Here is a 23,649-nt window from a genome sequence, read left to right as displayed (position 1 = left end):
ACAAGTCCTCCCACTTGCGAGTAACCTTATCCGTTTACGTAAACACTTTACTCGTGACGCCATAGACGCCACATTGGGTTATGGTAAATTCAGCTGGTCCTTACCGCGCTCTGACTGGGGATGAAGCGATGCGGAGCCCTCTCTTCATCGGAGACAGGGACCACCAGTGGAGGCGTAGTGGCTTTACTGTTACGCTGCTGAGGCCGAGGTCACGGGGTCAAATCCCGCGGTCACGGCGGCCGCATTTCGACGGCGGCGAAATGCAAGAATACCCGTGTACTGCCTCTCGTACAATAGTCTTTTCTGTAGATGTTCATTTTATGCAGTCTGTACGCCAGAAAAATATTTTACAGCATTCTACACTCTCGGTGCGGAAGTACTCGTAACAATAATTTACCTAGCTAAAAAAAACGTTCCTTTTTTTCTTTCACCGAGATCTACAGACTTGGTTCATCTACGAATGATATCTGTTCGGTGCTTGAAAAATCAAGACGCCCAACACGAACATCGTCATGAGACTTACGTCGAGTGCAACACAAAGGACTTTCCCAGCAATCTGTTATTCCTGTTCAGCTTCGGTCCACTTAATTACGTGCCTAAAAATTTCCTCGGATATTTGTTGCGTGCTTGGAACTGCCCAGGGTACAATACCGGCATTGCTGAATACAGCAAACTCCTGTTAATACGAACCCTGGTAAACCACATTTACGCATATGAGGAACCATATGTGAACATTCGGTTAGTCTATAATAGACCCAATGTAAACAATAAACCAAGAAAAGGGAAGCGCAGTCGAGGACGGCGAATAAAAGTTGAGCCACTTAAGTACCCTTACGTGATTTGAATGCGAATGCATGAGGACTTTTTTAAGTTACCACCTTAAATTAAAATCCCCCTTAATCCGCATTGCTGTAATTTGTACCAACCTTAATCGACTTAATCCACCTTAATCCATTTTAATCCATCTTAATCCACATGAATCCACCCTAATGTAATTTTTCTAACGGGCCAGGTTGGTTTTTTGGGTGTCGGCCATGGTTTCCGGCCGACGTCGTGGCTGTTCACCGTGGGATTTCGCAGTGAGAGCCGCAGCAGGTCCAGCTCCGGGAACGTGACGTCATCACTTGGTCACGTGAGTTTTCTTGCCATCCGATGATAACGCCAGATATTTTGCTTAATGGGGCATATAATGCTTTGGCCTTAAAATATTCGTTTAACACGAACTGCTGCGTTAGTTAATTGTTAAATTTCCGCAGCCACCACTAACACCTGCTAGATGGCTCCACGAGAGGCCTGGAATCGGCACAGTTCAAGGAGGCGACTCTGCTAGCTATACGAGAAGCAAATGGAGTTTCTGTGGACAATAGCTATGCTAGCGTCGACGATGACGTGGAAAACAGCAGGTCTGATACCATACAGACATAAATTTAGAACGTCTTCGATGTATGTTTGAATTGGCTTGCAGCTAGGTTAGGACACTGTCCAGGAACCACAAGAACAAGTTTCACAGATAGCGCAACTCAAATAGCCCTCGCTTCTTCGGCGCACTTTTTTTCATGGCCACAACAGCACCGAAGAGTTTTTGAGCAAGCTAGACGAAATGTCAACCTTTGTGGCAGCTCAGTTTTGCGCACCGCCACAAATACACAGTTACTCAACAGCTTACGCGAGAGTCTACGAGACAAAATGTTGTATCATGCAAATACAATCAATCTATCTTTTTACGTCTGCATTTTGGTTTTAATGCCTCTTCTTTTACTTTATGCTGCGTATATTTCGACGCACCACGGATAGCATATTTTGAGCGCTGTCCGTGGATTACGTCAACTATGGGGAAAACAAGGGGAATGCGGGAGATGGCGATTCAAGGCGATGAGTAGCACGAGAACAAGGTGAGAGCAGGAGCCAACGTTTCGACAAGTGGACTTGTCTTCTTCAAGGCCTTGAAGAAGACAAGTCCACTTGTCGAAACGTTGGCTCCTGCTCTCACCTTGTTCTCGTGTTACTCATCGTCAACTATAGGAAGAACTTCTAATAAGACACACATATTTTCACAGTTCCTTCCAGTTCAAGTTATCGGGAACCTACTGTATGAACGCATTCAAGTTCAGCTGTATCAGCTGTCGGGGCAATAAACAACACTGGGTATGTGCAGCCATCAATTACTGCACCCTGCTGCTCATGCTTCTGCAGGGCGCTTAGCATGCACGCGTGACACATTGTATCTATATCATATGGCTTTCTGTCTCCTTGCTGGAATGCGTAACAAAAGCAGTCTGATGGTAATGGTATGGACTAAACGTTCCACGAAAGCCACAGCTCCTCTATATGCCTTACCTTCGCCCCGCCGCATCTCGTCTCCTGGTTCTCGAGGATCAAGCCTGCGTCAAAGCAAAAGCGATCGCGAAAGTTTAGGGACACATCGTATTATAAGAGGGTTGTTGGAAGCACTGCATTTGCAAGCGCAATTGCAAGCAGGCTTAAAGACGTCGACTGTGCTTGTCGAGGCTCTAGAAATGCTTGAGACTTTGACATGTTACACCCTTGCTCAGCAGAGAGAGAGAGAGAGAGAGAAATCCATAGAAACACTCTATAACATGGCGTGCCATTACGTCGTTCTTTTGAAAACACTTAAGACCAGGGTCAGTATTCTTGGTCGATCACTTTCGGCGATAGCTTTATCTGGTTTCTTCAACACCTGGTTTTACTTGTGCAGGATTTGGTGAACCTCGGCACTGGACGTGTCGAAGTACTACTGCCGACCAGAGTGGCAAGATGGGCTTGTTGGTTCATCATGAAGGCTGTATTTCAGCGCTTAGTAAGGACGAGGACAAAGAAGGAGACGTACGGACACACATGCGCTACTCACAACAATGAAGTTTATTGCCTTGACCACGCTGAACAATGTAGTGCCATAGAAGTACGTCACCGACCACGTGAGCCACATTGCTCGCGGGGAGCAGGGTGACAAAAACAGGGCGTGCAAACAGCAATGAAAATTTACTTGTACATGCGCAAAAAAGCAAGTTCCTTGTCACTCAACGCTAGGGAAGTCTTACTAATACAAGAGTCACCATGATAGTTTATCTGCTCACTCTCGATTATTAGACGGGTTAATTCACACTTGCTACTTCCAACTATCTGAGTTTTGTCAAAGAGAGGGATACACCCACAGTTATGGCAATGAATAGCTAGAAAACCATCTGAAGGCGTTTTGTTAACTTTGAAGTTATGCTCCTTGAGCCGTTCATTTACGCAGCGTCCCGTCTGCCCAACGTAACATCGGCCGCACTTCAACGGAATGCGATAAACTACGCCCGATCTGCACTCGGTGAACACATTCTTGTGTTGCTTTTTGCAGCTTTTCTTTACTTTCTCAGTCGGGTCAATAGTCCTACATAACGTACCCAGCTTGCTAGGTGCTGAGAAAACAACTTGTACATTGTCCCGAGCAGCTAGTTTCTTCAGATTGTGCGACACTTGATGGATATAAGGGATAACTGCTACATTACGCTTCTGAAAAGGAGGCCTAGCATCCGCGTTCGAAGAACCAATACTGGTTTTCTTGCGTCGAAGGACACCCTCTGCGACTGACACCAACACATCAGTTGGGTAACCGGACTTTAAAAGCCTTGAAACTTGTTCGTTGAAGCTGGATGGCACTAAATGGCAGCAGGACTTATCAAGTGCGTTATTGAGGCACATCTTAGTAATACTACGTTTTATCAGTTTAGAATGGTTAGAATGAAATGCTAAAAGCGCTTTGTTAGCTCTGGGTGCATAACACCAACATGTGCGGTGATCAGTGAACACTAATTTCACGTCTAGGAACCTAATGGTACCGTTAGCAGGCATTTCGACAGTCAATACAAGGGGAGAAAGACAATTACGTATAGCTGATACGATGTCATCACTCTCTTTTTGTAGCTGCTCAAAGGGGCAATCCAGGAACACAATAAAATCATCTACATATCTTGGCGTCTCCTTGGCGTCTCCTTCCGCATCGTCCTGTATCTATATTTACGATGTATATTCTTGGAATAAAATTGAATTTAAAATTAAACTTGAATAGGACATGGATTTGGCCATGACTGGCTTCCACTCCGCAGTTCGTACCATACACAACCGAATTTCAATAATTACAACACAATTCACTTGACTATATTTAAATGGGTAATTAGTGCGAACACCCCAGTTCATAAGAACTTCGGCAGCGAATATTACGTCGACGAACAATTTCGGTAGTGCCTGCTGCGTCGTCTTCACGAATTTGTTCCACATCTGCGGAAGCAACTTGTAAAGGCATTTTCATGCGCATTTACCCACATGTTAAAAAGTGTTTCGTAGCCGAGTGAGTGTGCTCATCGGGAAATGTTTTATTGGAGGCCATAATTTCTTAAAACTTACACTCGTATGGAGTTTCCTGGCAGTCCATCGTTCGGCACTTGTACTGGCCATGACACTGAAAGTGCGACATGTGTTGCAAAGCAAGTATTAGTGCTAAAAGGAAGGTGCCAATATAGTTAAAAACTTTAATTGCTGAGCCATAAGCGTGATCTTACGATGGGTGCTTTCTATTGTATAAGCAAGCGCACTCACTTATCCTAATAATGAATATCGTGAATGAGTGTAAGAGAAATCATTCAGACCTCTTTGTCACGAAGTGGAAAAGCTGCTCACAATCTCTGCAGTAATCTGCAGTAATCTGCAGAATGATTCACATCATTTAAACGTGTGCAAAAGAGCCTCCTCACGTAGAGACTCTCTCCCTTTGTTTTACGAGGATCTTCATAAAATGTCTTATGCAGCTTCACGACAAAAACAGCACCGACATCAACAGCAAATGGTAAGGCACGTCATCATGAAAGCAGTCACTCAATTAAACAGAAAAAATAGCAATTAAAATTAAGTTAGGGGTTTTGCGTGCCGAAACCGCGGTCTGAATGTGAGGCACGCCGTAGCGGGGTACTCAGGATTAATTTTGACCCCCTGGGGTTCTTTAGCTCGCATCCAATGCAGTGTACATGGTCTTTACAAGCATTTTGCCCACATGGAAATCCAGCGGCCATGGCCGGGATTTGATCCCGCGACCTCGTACTTAGCAATGAAACACCATAGCCACTAAGGTACCACGATGGGTGGTACTATTATGAATGAACATGGCGCTGAATGTCATTGCCGTTGACACAACGAGTGTTTTTAGCGTTCTCAGTTGAAGTTATGACTACGGGTATTCATACGCTATCTTTGCTTTGTACATCTGGCTGCGCCTTGAAATACTGTATTCATAAATTCACTCTGTCGAGTGGAAAGCAGTCACTACTCGACTGGAGTTAGTACCGCAGTGTATTAGGAATGCTATGCGATTACGGATTGACAATTCACTAAAAGGAAATTCCAACGTGTAACTCAAGGCTGCAGGTTAAATGGGCGTCTGTCTAGCAGCTCATCATCGCGCAGATCACCTCAAGTTATTCAAAGACCTCCGAGAACGAGCGACGGGGCGATCTCGGAAGCCATAGCTATCCAGGCCCAGCGCATGTACCATTAGAAAGCACTTGCTTGAATTAAAATTTAGTCAGGTTACTTTGTTGTCATGGCATGTTCAGTGACTCTGCAGAGATGAATATGTTTATATAAATGTTTCCATGGGCGACGTGTCACGCTCTGCTCGCCCTCGGAAGTCGGCCTGCCTTTGTATATACCAGGTGTTTCTTATTATGCGGAACATTTCATAAATAAATAAAAAATAAAGAGGAATAACCAGTCGTGTCTCGGTCCCTGTCATTCTTGCAGATAGGCTAAGTGGTTATGTAGGCGCTAATTAGCAGCGCGAGAAATTCAGACTTAAGTTGGACGAATTACCGAAAATGTGATAAATATTTCATTACTTATTTTTCGGGCAAAGGTTGTAATTGCGAAATTTAAAGCCTAGTAGTAGTAAATCATGACCTACATTGCCGAAATGCTACGAATAGCACTACTTTCTTGACCTTGCCATGCCTTAACATAACATAAATTTACTTTTGTCGGAAAATTCAGGTCCCTTAAACGAGTGCATGCAGCAGAATGCACTCTATGTCTGGATGTCTTTTTAAAATTAGGGTCTTCCCCACCAAATCGGTCATTTATTGTTTTTTTTAATTTGCGTAGCTTGCACTAGTGGCGCAAGGCTAAAGAAACAGCGGAGATGATCGGCACCTAGCTGGTCCTGTCCTTAAGGGTTATGCTTTTCCGGAATTTATTGATTATTGATCAATTATTGATTACCTATTCATTGGCTATCTATTGGCTATCGCAAGGTATTGGCCACGCATTTAGGCTACGCTAAGCTCTACCAAGTCATCCCCAGCATTTTCTGAAATTTCTGGATTATTGATCGGTTATCTATTAGCCATTGGTTGGCTATTGCAAGGTGAAGCGAGGCGCAGCTGTGCGCAGTGACGTCATCGCTAGGCGAGTTTTGCGAACGCTACGCAGGGAAATGAAAAGTTTAAACAGCTCCACTGTTAAAACACGCTCCGACATATGTATATATATATATATATATATATATATATATATATATATATATATATGGTTTCCCAGCTTGTGTTGGCTAAGCTGTTGAACGACTCAAAGTATAAAAAAACACACGGTGCAAGGTACAATTTTGCCGACCAAACACCGTAAGTCTTTTAATTGCATATTGCACCGCGTTTTTTAATCTTGTTTTTTTCTTTATGAACCGCTTGGCTAAGGTTAGTGGTGACACCTGGTTTATAATTTGTGGATTGCTTTATTGGACATACTCGTGTTTCTAGATTAACGCAATTTCTGTACTGGGAAATCTCGAATGGCATTTGCTTCACGCCTGAGTGTGTTTTCCGTGTATTCACAACTGCTTGCGCAAAACGAGCGTGCAAACGATATATTCCGCGCCTGTAAGCACACACGGAATCATTCATTCAAGGCGTTCAAGAGAAAATAAAGACTTACAGAACACGACGTGTCTGTCACACCAATGCCTGAAAACAAAAAATACAAAAATATTGTGCGATGGCATTACTCGATCATTCTGGTGCGCAACTTTCGAACGCGAAAAAAAAAACTAAGAAAAAGTAAAGGAAGAGCAAACGTTAACATAACCACTACTGTGGGAAATGAAAAATAAAGTTCGAAACCGGAACAGGTCATGGCATTACCGGCATATGCACATCAAGAATCACGATTGCTGCTTCGCGCTGTTTCGTGTTCCTGCCCCATAGCTTGCGTCAATATTGCTCCCTCATACTGCCTCAGATAGCATTATATTTATATTGCTACTCGATAATGTATCTTTACAAGTATTCCAACTAACAAGCCAGCGTGCGGACGGTGTAGTAGTAGCCAAGAGAAGCCGAAAAACCAAGCAGACGCCCGGAGCTTTACAAAAAAAATAAAGAATTGTTTGACTTCGTTGTGATGATGAGGATGACATTTCTTCGAAAATCACGCAATTTCCCTATGTGAGAAGGCCAACAGGTGGCTTGTATCATGATAACAGAAATAGAAATGAAACTACGAAAGCAACATATTGTAAATCAATTGGATTAATGCGTAATACATTCAAAGTAAGCCTTGCAAAAACAAGAAGGAATAAAAAGGAACTTAAAATATATATAGTAATTGATGTAAAGTAAACGATGTAGGCAGAGGGCATCTCACAGGTTCTTCAAACAATTAGTTTATTCTTCTAATTGGTCGTTTGGGTATTTTGAGTTTTATAATTTCGTGACGTAGAAATTAATCGTATAAGCAAGGCATCGAATGGTTACAATTGGGAAACATCGTAGAAGTCTGACCAAACGTTCTGATCATCTTCATCCCCATGACACCATCCCCATGAGATGGGAACCAGTTCGGTGCTTGCCAACGTGCGACGTCTTTACAGATTTCTTGCAAGATTCTGACCTCCTCAAGGCTAGCGACCTGCTCGTAATTTCATTTGTGTGCGAGGTGTGTTGCTGTCTGCATAATCTTGGTTTGATTTAACCATGCGATTATAACTGTAGTGTGCGTAGACCAATTGCGCATTATTTTTACAGGAAACAGCCAGTTGATGTGAACGTCTCGCTCAATCCAATAATGAATGCTAAAACGAAGAGCACTGCCGCCCTGATTTCACCACCTCAAACCATCCATGAAAGTGAGCCCATGTTCGAGGCGTGCACGGCTTCGGAGCGCCGAATCATGCTGTTTATCTGCAGGCGTCGGCATTTTCTGCGAGGAAATTCTGCGGCGATTTTGTCACCCTTTAGGGTGCCCTTGCAACACATTGAAATGTTGCTCCGAGTGCTCCTGAGCATTTGAAATGGTCCTAGTCGATGTACGGAATAATGACTTCACATTATTACAGAAATGTGTGCTTCAAGTTTGCATAGTGCGCTCACAGTGATGGGCAAAGCTTAATGCAAAATGTTCTAAAACGCTTGACTGAAGCATGCACAAGCTAAAACTGTAACACCAGCATTTCGTAGGTCATGTACTTTCAATGTGCCTATATCTAGTACCCCCCGGGCCCTCATGGTATTGAATTCCATTTTTTAGGCGTAGGGTGCGATCATTTTTAAGTTCGACGGAATTTTTAAATATCGCCTGTTGAAGGTAACATACATGTATTTCTAGTCCTTGAGCTGGATTATTCAGAGAAGCGGAGATTACTTGCGCGAGAAACCGCAACACATATTCAAGTAATTAACAAAAATGCACTAATTAACCTCGTTCACCTTATGGCACATATTGCGATTTACGAGTTGTAGCTGGTGAGTTTGCAAGGCGTATTCACTTGGAATGAATTTCCAAAATGACACCAGGTGGGAGATATGCACAATGAAACTCGGCGTAAAAATGTACTGCCCATGTAGACTGCCCCAAACTTTGAGAAATAATATCTCGAAGCAGGTGCCATCCTTGAAATTCATTTCAAGTGGATACGTCTTGCAAATTCACCGGCTACAATTAGGCAATTGCATTATGTGCCGCAAAGTATTTAATTAGGAAGTTAATTAGCAAATTTTTGTTAAGCAGTTGAAGGCGAAAAAAAATCGGTAAAGTGTAAAAATGATCACCCCGTCTATGCCATCTCCTAAATATTTAGAAAGTCTCATTGCCTCTGCGAGCAACACGTTCGATGCGGTAAAGGCCTCTTAGCATATGCTTAGTGAACAGGAACCGGTAGTTTTGTTCGCGAGTCATACAAAGTGCGTCTCCATGCGTTTATCTGGACTCAAGTTTTCCTGTATGTTAGACAGTGCATAGTACCTGCTTGGTGTCCAATCGTAGCAAACTGGACATAAGATATAATGTGCAAATTAACAACCTTCGGTTTGCAGTGACATTGTCCTATTAAGCAACAAAGGGGACGTATTACAGCAAATGAGTGAGGACGTTAACCGAAAAAGTGTATGAGTGGCATTGAATAAGACAGACATAATGTTCAATAGCCTGGCAAGGGGACAAGAATTCAGGATCGCCAGTCAGCCTCTAGAGTCTGTAAAGGTGTACGTTTATCTAGTTCAATTACTCACAGGGAACCCTGATCATGAGAAGAAAATTTACAGCAGAATAAAATTGGGTTGGAGTACATATGGCAGGCATTGCCAAATCCTGACTGGGAGCTTACCGCTGTCGTTGAAATAAAAAGTGTACAATCATTGCATTCTACCTGTGCTAACATATGGGACAGAAACTTGGATGTTAACAGAGAAGCTCGAGAATAAGTAAAGGACCGCACAAAGAGCGATGGAACGAAAAACCTTAGGGTTAACGTTAAGAGACAGGAAGAGAGCGGTGTGCATCAGAGAGCAAACGGGGATAGCCGATATTCTAATTGACATTAAGAGGAAGAAATGGAGATGCGCAGGCGATGTAATGCGTAGGATGGATAAACGGTGAACTATTAGAGTTACAGAAGGGACACCAAGAGAAGGGAAGCACAGCCGAGGACGGCATAAAACTAGGTGGGGTGATGAAGTTATGAAACTTGCAGACGCAAGTTGGAATCAGCTAGCGCAAGACAGGGGTTATTGGAGATCACATGGAGATGCATTCGTCCTGCAGTGGACATAAATATAGGCTGATGATGATGCAAACTTTACAAGTAGAAAATATCATACTACCGCAGGACAGCAAGAAAGGCGCCATCCGTTCAACCTATGGATGTCGGGCTTTCGACAATTTTTCCTCGGACTCTCTTGGCTCTCTCAGCATTTTCGAGCAATTCCTAAGCGGCCCCAAAGAGATCGACAGCAGGACCCACATGCCCCAAAATGTTCTTACGCTGGAACTCTACGTATAAGAGGATCACAGCCAATCGTCTTGCTGGATTTATTATTTACCCAAGTCGTCCTATCTATGCAAACAGCTCTTACGAATGAGAATCTTTGGGAGTTTGATCCCAGATGAGCAACCAGCAGTCGTACTTGTCACAGTTCTTGGTGAAGGCGTTTGAACCGAATAAAGACACGTCGCAGTAGGGCGACAATACTTACAGTACTTGTGGGTCTCGCAGATCGAATTTTTCGCGTAATTACGATGGGCGACACATTTGGTCTGGTTTTTGGTGCAGTCGGCGTCCTGCGAAAAACGTTTAAAGACAAACATGGCTCTCTAGAAAAAGCAAATAGAAATAGAAAGTCGTTGAATTTTTCAAGTTCACCTGCTCTTTATCGCCTCCTGCGTAAACTGGCGTAAGAATTCAGTTCATATGCGTAGCACATTTATGCAACAATTTCATTGTGTTCGTACGATTCCTTTCCGAGCATGTAATAAATGCCCAATAATGATGAGCCACGCGTGCCTAATGGCGGATTGGAAATAACTTCAGATTGGAATACCTTTACGTTATCCAGGCCCTGGTCCCTACTATACCGGGTGTTCAAAGTTAAGCTTGCCGAATTTTTTAAAAATTGCCTGTGGCAGGTAGCATAATTCTTATCGTTGAGATGGGTTATTCGATGAGCCGGGAATTAGTAGCATGAGAAAAAGAAACACATATTCGACTAATTAACATAAATTGGCTAATGAACTTCTTAGTTAATTACTTTACGACACATATTGCAGTTTACGAATTGTAGCCGCTGAGTTTGCAATACGTATCCACTTGAAATAAATTTCCAGGATGACACCAGTTTCGAGTTGCAGGGGTCTACTTTTTTTCCACTGCAAAGTCTGTTCATAAATCTTGCGCAAAAAATCGGCAGAAGAAACCTAACGATGGCTGTTGGAGGTGATACGTTACAATGCAGAGGTGCGCCGTGTCTGTCCATAAGTTTTGCGTGAAAAGAATCTCTGCAAATTGTGCATGGGGAATTTTATATGATGCTTCGCTCCAAACATAACAATCCTTTAGTATTTAGTTATGGCAGACATTCCCTTTTCAACTGGACATCAATCTTGGTATTTGGTGTAGATTTATATGAAATCAGTATGTTAAAATAGGATACTGCCTGCGAAGCTTTCCTTAAACTTCTTAGTGCTCTATAGTGAGTTGTTGTACTCAAATGTGGACACTGTAATAATGCCTAAAAGGAAGAGTTAGGCGCTCATTTCATACGAAAGAATTTGCTACTACATTTTCACCGTTTCCGAGACAGCAATCCAGAAAAAGCGTTGCTCATGACTGTTAACGTGACTCCGCCTCATGTTTAGCATAGCAATCACCTGAAAGAAAACTTTCTTGGTCAAGATGAGGAACCAAGCCATTACAAGCGATGCAGTCTAGCTTTCATAGTGGCCTGCAGGCGACTTTTTCGATATAGCCTAACCCGGATATATAGAACTCACATATAACGAATTATTGTGTATATCGAACAGCTGTAAAATCCTCTTGAAAACCCCATGCAAATGTATACGGCTGGTGCACGTGTATACAGAACGCCTGTTCCCCAGCACATTCGATATATCGAACACGGAGCCACGTCGAAAACCTCGAAGTGCACTTTTTTGTGCCCTTGAGGCCTTCTGGTGCCTGGAGGTGGAGAGAATATGCAGTCAGTTGAGCATCGTCGAGCTGTTCGGCTAGCCCGCGTGCTACCTCGAACATCAGCATTCCTTTTTTTCGATTTTCGTGACATCGTCATTTGGGTTGAGTGCCTATTCGTGAGTTCATTTTTCCGAAAGCGATGGCCGCTGCTAGTGTAAAGAAAACAATTACCTTGGACTTTGCAACGAATTTGAAAGGGATTCAGCAATTTTTTGCAGCTAAATAAAGTGTGCTTGCTTTTTTTTACCAAGTGGCGTGCAGTACCTTAGCGGCCCTCGGACGCACCAGTCGGTAAGCCACTGTTTGCCTCAGGGCCTATTATTTTGTATATCGAATTACCTATATATCGAAGTTTTCTGTGATCCCCACCAGATTCGATATATCCAGGTTCGACTGTATTCGGGAAGACACCTCCCGAAATGGAAGCAACCGACTGTCGTTCTGGCGAGGCATTACAGCACTCCGCCCACTACAACTTCGAATTGAAACCATATGAAGCGGTTCTTTATATCGCCAATTTGAATGTCTGTGGTGTACTCGAGGCACTAGAGTTCAGCTTAAGCTGCGTGGAAGAGAAAAATCCAACTACCATCTGCATCATGATGTCTCGAACCACACCTGTATTTAATTATACGAACTGACAACTATTCGCTTCGTCAGTTCATAAAGGACCGCATCGTGTACCCGGTTCATGAAGAAGACACTATATATGCAAGCCTCATACGGATTCACTTGAATTTTGGCCTTCTTTGGTAAAAGCTCATACCTTCATTGTGTCTCATACCACTAATGAAAGAAGCTTCGGCTTCTTGCTGGCCATACGTTCTAAAAGGCATATTTCGCCCACACATCTGCGCCAAGTAGCTGTGTCTATTTCGCCAAGCAGCTGCTCTGTGACAAGGGTTAGTAGAGTGTGTAACAAGTTGAGCGTGTAGCACAGAAAAGGGAATAAATAGTGGCTCATGCCTCTTAGTGTGCGTCAACCAGCTTAGAGCGTCAATTAGCTTAACTTCAAACTACCATCACTTAATATTAACCGGTGTAGAACGGCTTAATCTTGAAAAGCAGTTCAAAAAGCAAACGGCGCTGGCAGAATATAGACTGCAGTTTTGTGTAGTTCTCGTAATAGTGCGGCATGTTTCTGCGAATAAATGCAAAAAATTTATATTTTACTCTGAACTATTCGTCTCGAGCAATAAAATTTGAGCGGGTTAAAATCAGGGTAAATGTTGTAGCATTCATATACAGCCAGCATGTGTTACATGGTTGTTGCACCGCGGAAAGTATGGCCGCTTGACTGGATTGTTATAATATATATGTTTTCCCGTTTATGCTCTCATTAACCCCGTGAGCTACCGCTGCAGAGTAAAACCGCTCATGAGAAAGTCATACCGCCCTCAAATGAGCTTCGCCGGCCGACACTGTAACGTTGCCTTTGAAAAATTTGTGGTAATGTAGCGCGAGTTTCTGTCAGCTAGATCATTGTGTTGGTTCTGACGACGTCCCTACATCCAGTATACTGAGGTGATGAGTGGAGAGCCCCTCTGAAGATTGTGCAAGCCTTGGCAAACTTGTGGCGTCTTGGAAAATCTCTTGAGGTGCTTTACAGTGCTCCGTAATAGTACTTGCTGAGCGCGGCAGCCAGGGTTGGTAGAAAACTAAACAGGGGCGGCTTACACAAACATTGAATAACAAAAGTAATAACAAATTTTCCTTAGACAACTTCTAGTCCACACTAGAAGGCGTTCTCAAACTAGTTATTGTTTTTGTTATTAACGAAACTTCACCCATTCGTGCAAGCCGCCCCAGAAGTTCAGATCCTTCAATAATCTCGTAACGTTAACCACTCCTCGACACCCACTATCCCTGTGGACAAGAAACATTGATATTATCAACTACTTACAGTTGCGCACGGAACAGCCTCCTCACACCGATGAGGCACTGCCACTGCACAAAGAAGTTGTTGCAGCGCTTGGTTACAAGTGTTGCTCTCAATATCAAACGTCAAAATCCCGTTTCTATCATTCAGGACAGGTGACCAAGAACAAAGCAATTTTTATTTTGTTTCTTCAGAAGCCAGGCTTTCGACGTTTGATTGCGAAACACTCTCGCCAATGCATCTTGGGGCAAATAATAGGCAGGTGCATTTAAGTGACGCTTATTCAAGCCATATATAATCATATTTAATTTTCCGATGAGGTGAAAGAATTGGCAAAAAAATGTCAATACCCTCTTCTTGTTAATGGTCCCGCCGCAGTTGCATGACTGCCGAGCACGCATATCGCCTGTCCATGCAACTGCATCATGCTTTCGGTAGGCTAGCAGGCATTTTTGCACATTAGAACAAGGACGGGGCAATACGGGCCCTAGGCATGGTGGAAGCCGCTTTATTTGGGCGGGGACAAACGATTTCGACGCGCAAGCAAGTTTTCAATGTTTACCTCAGTGTATCGACTGCTTAAGCGACTAAGTAACTTACGCAGTACCGTGAGGCAACACACGAGGGCTGCGTAGACGAGCATTTCCGAAAGACGGCCTGGCGTTTCAGTGCTTTGCAGGTGTTATTCAGAGATTCTTGATGATGATGATGATACTCGACTATGGCACTTACCCACATAGGGGTATACGCCAAGGATCTCGTGGCACCGGGGAAACATATTTCAAAGAAGTACTTGTTTCTTGTTGCCTCAAGACATGGCTCTCACCATGATGGCGATTGGATACATAGAAAGAGATGAAAACTGCATAAAACCCGGACAACTTAATGAAACAAATAATAATAAAAGGAAACATTAGGTGACACAGAACAACAAAATTCTTATTGAGCAAACTTCACACACACACACACACACAAAAGAACCATAGATATTCTACATCTATTGCAGCGTGCCCTACCGGAAGCTTCAATAAACATGCTGCTTTGATGGACTGATGCGCACCGAATGGTAAACATTTTCAGTGTGAGTGAGTGAAATAGCTTTATTGAGACCAGCGTATTGAGACCTGGGCCTAGGCCGCGCCAGGGGCGGTAGAGAGACCCTGTCTCTCGGCCGCCTCTCGAGCTCGCTGGATGGCCCATATTTGATCTTGCAAATCTGAGCTGATCAACGCGGCTTTCCACGGCGCTCAAGCTGTTCTGGGGAGACTGCATTTTTATCTTGTACATGTGCGCAATCCCATAGACTGTGCTCTGGGGGGGGGGGGGGGGGGGGGCGTGTTCGGTCCTACATAATTTGCACAAGTCATCTGGGTATAGTTCGGGGTAGATGCGATGTAGATGCCCCGGATCAAGGAAGGTTCTATTTTGAAGTCGCCTCCAGTCAACCGCCTCAGATCTGTCTAATTTGGAGCAGGAGGGGGGAATATGCACCTCGACTTTTGGTAGAAGCTGGTGATGTCGCAGAATCTGAACATTCTGTCCCTCTCCTTCCAGGCCTCCCCTCCCGTTCCTTCGGGGGAAGCTTCTTCGCGAGCGCGGTGAATGAGACCTCGCGCGACGCGGTGGGCTTCCTCGTTGAGGTTGGGAGCGGGGGACTCACAGGAGGTGTGGTCTGGGAACCAAATGATTTATCTCTCTTCGAATTACCCTGATGATATGATCTGGGCTTTCCCGTGGAGTATGTTAGAGGCCTCGGGCGATATTCTTCCTCGCGCATAGTTTCTGATAGCCGACTGCGAGTCGCTGATGACGTATCTACATTTGGGGGAAATGCATTTCGTTGACTGTGTAGTTCATGTAGAGCGCTATGACCCTCCTGTGTGCCACGTTTATCATCTCGGAGGCTACGCGCAGACTTCTAAGCAGCGCCACCAGATGGCGTAGCATGTCCGGAAAGAAGCGCGAGAGGAGCCCCGCTGCCACTTGACGCGTTTCTCAGCGTTCGCACGAACTGTCACGCCACGCATCTCGAAGGCCACGCGCAGGTTTCGCAGCGCTGCCTTTAGATGACGCCGAGAGGTCTTAGGGAAGCGTGAAAGAGTAGTTCCGCTGCAGTCCAGATCTGATACATAACTCAACCATTTCGACGGTGCCGATGCGTCGTGTCGCTATATTGATTAAATCCTATGCAAATTAAGTAAGAGTAAACACATATCTGCGTTACACATCCCATGTGTCGCATTCATGTTCTGATATGATTGGTGAGTAGTGCCGAAGTACTGCTATGCTTCATAATGCAAAAAAAGGTAAGGCGTGCAGACAAGGACACAAGAAAAGAGAAGTGGACAACACGACCGCCGTGGCTTGGCATATCAATAATGTTGGAAGTGCGTGCGAGAGTCTGCCTTCGATTACCTTACGGAAGAGATCAAATGCCTCAACAGTGATCTCTCACGTAGACCGGCACGTGTACCCAATTGAAAAGTGGTGCTCTCATTCCAGAGCATGCGCAGATGAGTTTTGTGTCTTTCTTTTCTCGCCTCAGGGCTTCCTTCAGTTGATAGCGGCGTTCGTGTTGTCCACTTCTCTTCTGTCCGTGTCTGCACACCTTAACTTTTTTGCATTATGAATCCTTACCAACTAGCTCAGCTTTCTGTCGTTCTATACTGTTATGAGTTGTTTTGCTTAGCGATGTATGCCCCTGTACCATGCCAACGTACGTGTATTCTTCCAGATATTACCTGATGTTTTGTATTTTGACAGTGGGCCGGTCGCTCATTAATTGAACTATCATATGAACAACATGGCAATTAGAATGCACAGCGCGTCACTACCTGGCAAGAGGAATGCCACATCATCACGCGTTCAATTGCCCTCGCGACCTCAATACAGAGCGCATGCATACTTTATTTTATTACGCCACATCTGACCGACACTAAGCAAAGGTGGTTGACGATTAAATCAAATCTTTATTTCACATGACAACTGTTCCTGTATGCACCCGATCATAATCGCATTCTTTTTTACAAAACCGACATGATGGCAGAAAGTCTAAAATGGCTTAACATGGTGTGCATAACATTCAATGGCAGAATTCTACATGGCAATCATTCACAACCAGATGCTATTTCTAACAAGAACATGCATTTCCGGAAAAAATATTGTAACTTTTCCAATACAGTCGTACTAACACGTAGTTCACTGAAACACCTTTCCTTTAATATGTTGTTCTTTCATGCAATAGATTAACTATATGGTGCACGCATGTGGTAGGATTTGTGTCGTACAGTTGGCTGTACAAGGTCACTTCCACATTTGTCATAATTGTTTTATGTTCGCTTGATAGTGCCATTAATAACGAAAGTTTAGAGTTCGAGTACAGGAACTAGTTAGGGTAACCGAATACCGGCTTGTATGAACGGCATAATCAGTGCTCCATAACGATACAAAACGCTTTTCTTCTGAAGGCTGGGCAGATTTGCAAAATAATTATTGCTGCACAGTATTGTATATGACCGCCACCCAAGGAGAAGTCTTCCAGCCGTTGAGTCAGTGACCGCGTTCAGCTGTGAGCACCTCGGATTCGGAGAGGCAGTGACCGCACACGTATCCGGGAACACCAGGTGTGACGACGGCGACACTCCCATCATTACACGGCTCCTTGTCCAGTTTGCGAGTGCCTGAGTAAGCGAGAGAAACGAGTAAAGATGCGGTCTCCGTATTAGTATGGACACTTTTTTTTTTTTCGCCTGGGCATTTTGTTATTAGAACGGTGCTTTTGTTCACCTTGACGTCCTTGAGCTTCGTACTTTGTTTTTTTTTAGCCTTTGTATTGTAGTTCAATCGGCATCGCTTTTTACGTATTCAGTCACATGTTTCTTTTTCCCCTTTTGGGCGTCATAGTTCGGACCCTTGGATTGTTCTTCAAAAAGGTAAATGGCTGCTATTTTAACATTTCTTCTTTCTTATACTACTACTACTACTACTACTACTACTACTATACTACTACTACTACTACTACTACTACTACTACTACTGCTAGTACTACTACTGCTACTACTATTACTACTGCTGTTATTACTACTACTACTACTACTAACTACTAACTGAAGAAGAAAGGCGAAAAACAAGCAGTAGATATTGAGTAAGGGGCCCAACTGCCATTTTCGAACAATTCATGACTTAAAAATCATCACAGCAGAATATCGGCAATTGCTGTTTAAAATGAATGTTCTCGAATTTCAAGCACGGGGGAACAGCGTCACTATATAAAACGTTGGTCTAGAACGAGACTGACCAAAGCTGCACAGCATAAATGGCTATTAAGTTGAACGAAATCAGAGACTCGTGAGGTCAGGGGTGTCCCCAATTTCTGGATACTTGAAGCCTGGCCTTGGGTTTCCCTCTCACATTTTCGCTTCTCTGGTTTCCGGCTGCTTTGAGCTGTGGAATATCTGTCTCTTTTTTTTTTCTGCAGCCGCCTACAAGCGCGCAAAGAGCAACCGGTCATACAGTGACATCATCGTGCTTAAGCCGAGACATATGGTGTCAATCCCTATTAAGTAGGAAAAAAAGACGTTAATGCGATGACATATACGACGTGATGTTAACGGATATGAGCGATCTGAATACACGCACAGCTATTCCTCCGCGAACGCTGCGATGAGAAGAGGAAGGAGGAGAGACAGTGGGAGCATGATAAGAGCTTAGGAGAGCACAGAATGGTTGGTATGTGAATGCTGACAGGTTCTACGAAACAATTTTATGCAGAAGTACTGCTTGCTGGGCCAGTTTGTTCATACTGAAACTTGACAAAACCAGCGAAAAGAAATGAAGACGCAAACACAACGGAAAGATGAGACACCACAACGCTGGGATACCAACAGAACACCAGAAGGGATACCACCACAGCGTTGTGGTCTCTCTTCTTTCCGACGTCTTTGCGTCTGAATTTCCTCGCTAGTTTTTCTCAAACTATATATTATGTAGCGGAGAAGGCGCGCGAGCCAAGGAGGAGCAAGGTGAAGCGCGTCATGGTGCTTGTCGAAAGGTGGCGTGAGTGTTTATCTCACCACAGAGAGCCGTCATTCTAGTGCTTACTAGACATATATAGCGCTGTTTCAGATTGTTCACATGCCTCCAAATTCGGCAGGCCGCCATTTTGATTCTCCAAATGGGCTAAAAGGTACGTCACATGGCTGTTCATTTTGTTACGCAGTGATAAGTGCCGATAACGGCATGTGAATATTAAGTTGCTTTAATTATCTTTTTTGCCATGGCCACGGGAAATTCCCATACATATTCAATAGACATGTTGCCTTTGCGTCCTTCGTTTGAACGCTTCAATTATGTTTCTTTACAATCAGGTGTATTACCACAGTGAATCAATTCCTACAAATTTGCGCGCGCGCAGGCACGGTTGTCAACGAATGAAACAGGATGTTGCAGACACTGTTTATCCGTGGACGTACCCTCCAGTTGGAAAACTTGCTACGGCAAGTAACTGAAAAGCCACGCGAGTGGCATACTAATTTGAACGCCCCTTACCTTAATCCCGCCCCAATGTGAAACGATTCCTGGAAAACGAAGGCTGAGTGCGAAATCTATCCGAAGACGACCGAAAATAATGAACAAACCGTCGTATTTTGTTCGTTTACAATGGCACACGGCGACAAAGCACGCGCAAGCAAACGGACGCATGCACGCGCTCATCGCACTGACGCGGACATGCTGGACGCCATTTGCAACCTCCCTGCCAGACATGGAGGAATGAAAAAATAAATCTTTTTTCCTACCTCCATGGTGCCGGATGTTTATTTCGAGTGCTTCCCCTCCTCCCGCCTGGTATTCTGATTGACTTCGGCAAAGCGGTTAACTTGTCTACACGGCACACATCGATCCGAGACCGATTGCGCTCGCCACCTGTATTTCCGCCCATCATCCGTAAGGAGTCTCCCGCCGTCGGTCGTCACTGTCGTGCATGCGTAATCATGCGAATGGCAATTAAACTTCGCAGTTTGATATCTCAAAGCACGGATACGCTTGAAGAATTCTGCAAAGTGGAGCTCTGTGGAAACACAACTGCCTCTAACTGTTCAACACAAACGTGCCTGCTTACTGCAGCCCGTTAAAAGTTAATTATTCAATTTTTGGTAATTTCACTTCTAACAGCCATAATTATCATCTCACTTTGTGTGCCCCCTCGCCACATAAGCCTACTTACTGTAGAGGTGTGGTCTTAATCTACGCCTCAGCGCCTAATAAAAAAAACTGTCAACTTAACTTTGATGACCCTGTATAATGATCTGGGGCGCTCGCATGTATACTGCGAAGGCTCTACTAACCCAAAGATTTCTGAGCTTATCACCCATAATTTGCCTACTCTTTCATGGAATAATGACAAGGCGCTTATGAATATGGGGGAAAATATCTATTTTCAGTAATTATTGGGAACTACCTTAATTAAGCCAGAAACCTAATTTCTTTTCCTTAGCGTTGCTCCCATTTCCAATATATTTTAGCTTGGCGTCAGGTGCAATTGTGTTTGGACACTGGGAAACATGGAGAATAACTACCGTATACGATGGGCACAAAACTTCGCATGCACATTTACAACCTTCCCCCATTTTCAATAAATTTGACTTCGGCGACATTTATAGCTTATCCGGCGCAGCGGGCTAAATCGTTCGCCATTTCTAAAACACGTAAACGCGTGGGGGCGCTTGAATACGTAAATTACTGCAAAAGCAGCAATTCACCTGTACACTTCAAACTTTTCCTACAAATCACTCATAACCTGCTCCTTATTTTCGCCCAGTACAAGCCAAATTCCTCGCTTATTTCACCGAGGACATCGGGGACACCTACTGCGTGGCTCGTGAAATGCATGAAAATTGGCAGAAAGCGAGTATTCAGTAATTATTGGCAACCAACATAGTAATTATTTGCAACCAACCAACAAACGCTAGTTTTGCCTCACATTACAGCTAATAAGCATCCCATTTTCACCCAAACGTAAACTCGGGGTCACGAAAAGGACTCTCGGGACACTGGGAAAGATAGCTGATAACGGTCGTATAACGCTTCCGAGCCCTTGCTTAAGGCATACTTGGATAAGGCTGTATTTCACTGACTCATTTGAAACTTTACCCACGCATCACGCATAAGATTCCCTCATAATAGCCTTGTGGAATGTTTATTTATCAGGTACGCTTCATAAAATACACTTGTAGAGATATATAGAGAGATAAATGAGATGGGAAAGGCCAGGTAGGTTAAGCGGGAGAAAGATATCCAATTTGCTACCCGGCATTGGGGAACCGGTAATGGGATAGAGAAATATAAAACACACATAGATAAACACACTATAGCCACACATAAAAAGACAGGGAGATGAAGAAACAAATACGCTTGTGAAGCACTAAAACTCTTGTGTAAGTAACTTTCTGCTAAGGATGTAATTATTCTACACACTTTAAGCATTTCGTACATGCCAAGCATAACATGGCTACTGTTTGATTCAATTATAGAATGGCTACCGCCTTTGGTCCTCCATGGGCAGTGGGGAAACTTTACAAACGTTTAGCGCCTCTAAACAGGCTGTAAAAAGAGGGTTCATAAACTTTAATTTAGCCTTGGACTAAACCCACCCACTTGAAACTTTTCCGGCGCATCACCTCTAAAATGCCCACATTCTCGCTAAACATAAAATTTGGGACCTAATTACATATAGTTCTCTTAGCACACCTTGAAACACGCATACAATGTTTTCTAGTGTTTCTAGTCGCATCGCTGTAAAACGTGTCTCGGTCGGTTCATGAGCCAGACAACAAGTATGTTTATTAGAGTAACAGAACTGGTGTCGATGACAGCTGGCAATTAGATGCCGTGACAACTCAGCAGAACACAGCTGCGTGGCACCTAAAATGGAGATGTAGAGGATGTAAGTCCTGTCTGCTTGAGCAGCTTTTCTTTTGAAAGTTGGTATTTGCGACATTACCTGCGCATTAGCACATTGTTTATTTTGCGTAATTTTATTTTCACGGAATATAGTCAACAGTATATAGTTGCACACCTACCGCATGGTCTTTCTTTAATCCGTGCCTTTGAGCTACCCGTAATAGGCGCCATGAAGAGATTGGGAAATTGGCGGGCATATGGCGTATTCGCCCGAATAATAACAGAGCTAAGTTTAGGCATCTGCAAGGGATCTATCTTGATTTCAGTGGACTTTAAGCGGCGACAACTTTCTGTAGTAGCGCAACGAAAGCTACAAAGCCGAAGGACACAAATTTTTTATTTTTTACTGCACCCGTGCATGTAGTTTGCGAATGTAAGCAACTGGAAGCTACTTACCGTAAACAAACCATACCACTTATTAGTTTCACTTTTTACAGCATAAGCTGTTATGGGCTCATTCTAATAGCAGTTTCTGGTCGCGATGATGCTGCCGCCGCCTCCCCGTAGCCGCTATCGCCAGAAATGCGCAAAAAGTACCCGCTCTCCGCCGGGATCGAACCCAGGCCCGCTGCGTGGAGTCGGATACTTTACCACTGAGCCACGCAACCACTTGCTATCAGGCGGCAGCGCGCAGGCGCAGACGACCCGAGCCTCCGCCCGTATGGTGGCGCCATCTAGTTAACGTGCCTGCAACCGCTGCGTGCGACGAGATGCGATTCAGACGAGGCGCGAAATCAACGCTATCCCGATGTTAGATGTGCGCCACGTACGTACTCTGGGTACCTCTTCGGTACACGTTATGGCGTCTCCTAGCAAGGTACGAACCGCTGCTGAAGAAGCTAATCGTAGAGCTACGTGCGCGGCTACAACCAGGCATCATCGGGCTCAGCAGATTGCTGTGCAGAGAGCATTACAAGCCGCAGCTCGCCGTCCACGCCGGGCGGACAGTTCCGATCGTTCTCGTCAAAATCGAGGCGAAGACACTGTGCCGCGAAGACCTTGTTGTGCGTGGTGCCGAAATTGGAGCTACTCTTGCGCCGCTCAACCAGCTTACGCTGTGACTGTGATGCATCTGCCGCGCAGGCCTGTGACTTTTTTTCTTCAAGATATATTTCGTAACAAATAAGATTCCTTAGAAAAAGTATATCCTGGCTTTCTGTATCAATGTCTGATTTTCCTGGTCCTGTAAACCGCCAGCAAAACAGCCAGCACTACTTCGCCTATTAACACAAGAGCAGAAGCTCCGCGCGTGTCAGTGCGTGCGCGTAGCTTTGGCTGTGCTGCCACAACACGTTGTCGTCGGGTGTAATTAGTGGAGTGATTCTGTCAAAATATAGTGGTTATGTTGCCCACACTATTCGCAACGGAGATGATAGGGTGACAAACAGACCCTCACCGCGTACGCTTCCAGGATGGTTCAACGGGTGACCAGCGGTAGGTTTCATGCCTGATCAACCGCGGACTATGAGGCATGAGACGGGAGGTGACGGGAAACACAATCGGTATTGAGGGAATAACGCGACAAAACATTATAAACAAACCAACACAAACGCAAAAATCTTTTGCTAAAGGCGAGATAATACAAACAACACAATGAACTCTCCCGCGACACGCACAACAAAGCCCCACCATGTGAGAAATTAAGATTGATAAGAAATAACAAAAAATACGCAAACAAATTAATAATAAATGCACTCAGCAATAAACGCGACAAACGCTATATAGCACAAGGATATGCAAAAAGAACACGAGATGATTACATGAATAGAAGGTTAAACGCGATTAAGGAAAGATAGTGTGGCGGAAA

General features: G+C 44.2%; 1 protein-coding gene across 1 annotated transcript in view; it reads right to left on the bottom strand.

Annotated features, from left to right (window-relative positions):
- Positions 1–16,851: 16,851 nt before the first annotated feature.
- The window catches only part of LOC125946798 (uncharacterized), a 32,689-nt gene continuing 25,891 nt past the window's right edge, over positions 16,852–23,649 (bottom strand). The window contains exon 9 of the mRNA XM_049670826.1: positions 16,852–17,563. Within this exon, the coding sequence (XP_049526783.1) occupies positions 17,433–17,563 (131 nt within the window). The 3' untranslated portion in view covers positions 16,852–17,432. The remainder of the gene's footprint in view (positions 17,564–23,649) is intronic.

This window comes from Dermacentor silvarum, chromosome 7 (assembly GCF_013339745.2).
Source record: "Dermacentor silvarum isolate Dsil-2018 chromosome 7, BIME_Dsil_1.4, whole genome shotgun sequence".
Lineage (NCBI taxonomy): Eukaryota > Metazoa > Arthropoda > Arachnida > Ixodida > Ixodidae > Dermacentor > Dermacentor silvarum.
The sequence above is the reverse complement of the archived record's forward strand: the minus strand, read 5'-3'. Positions and strand labels throughout refer to the sequence as shown.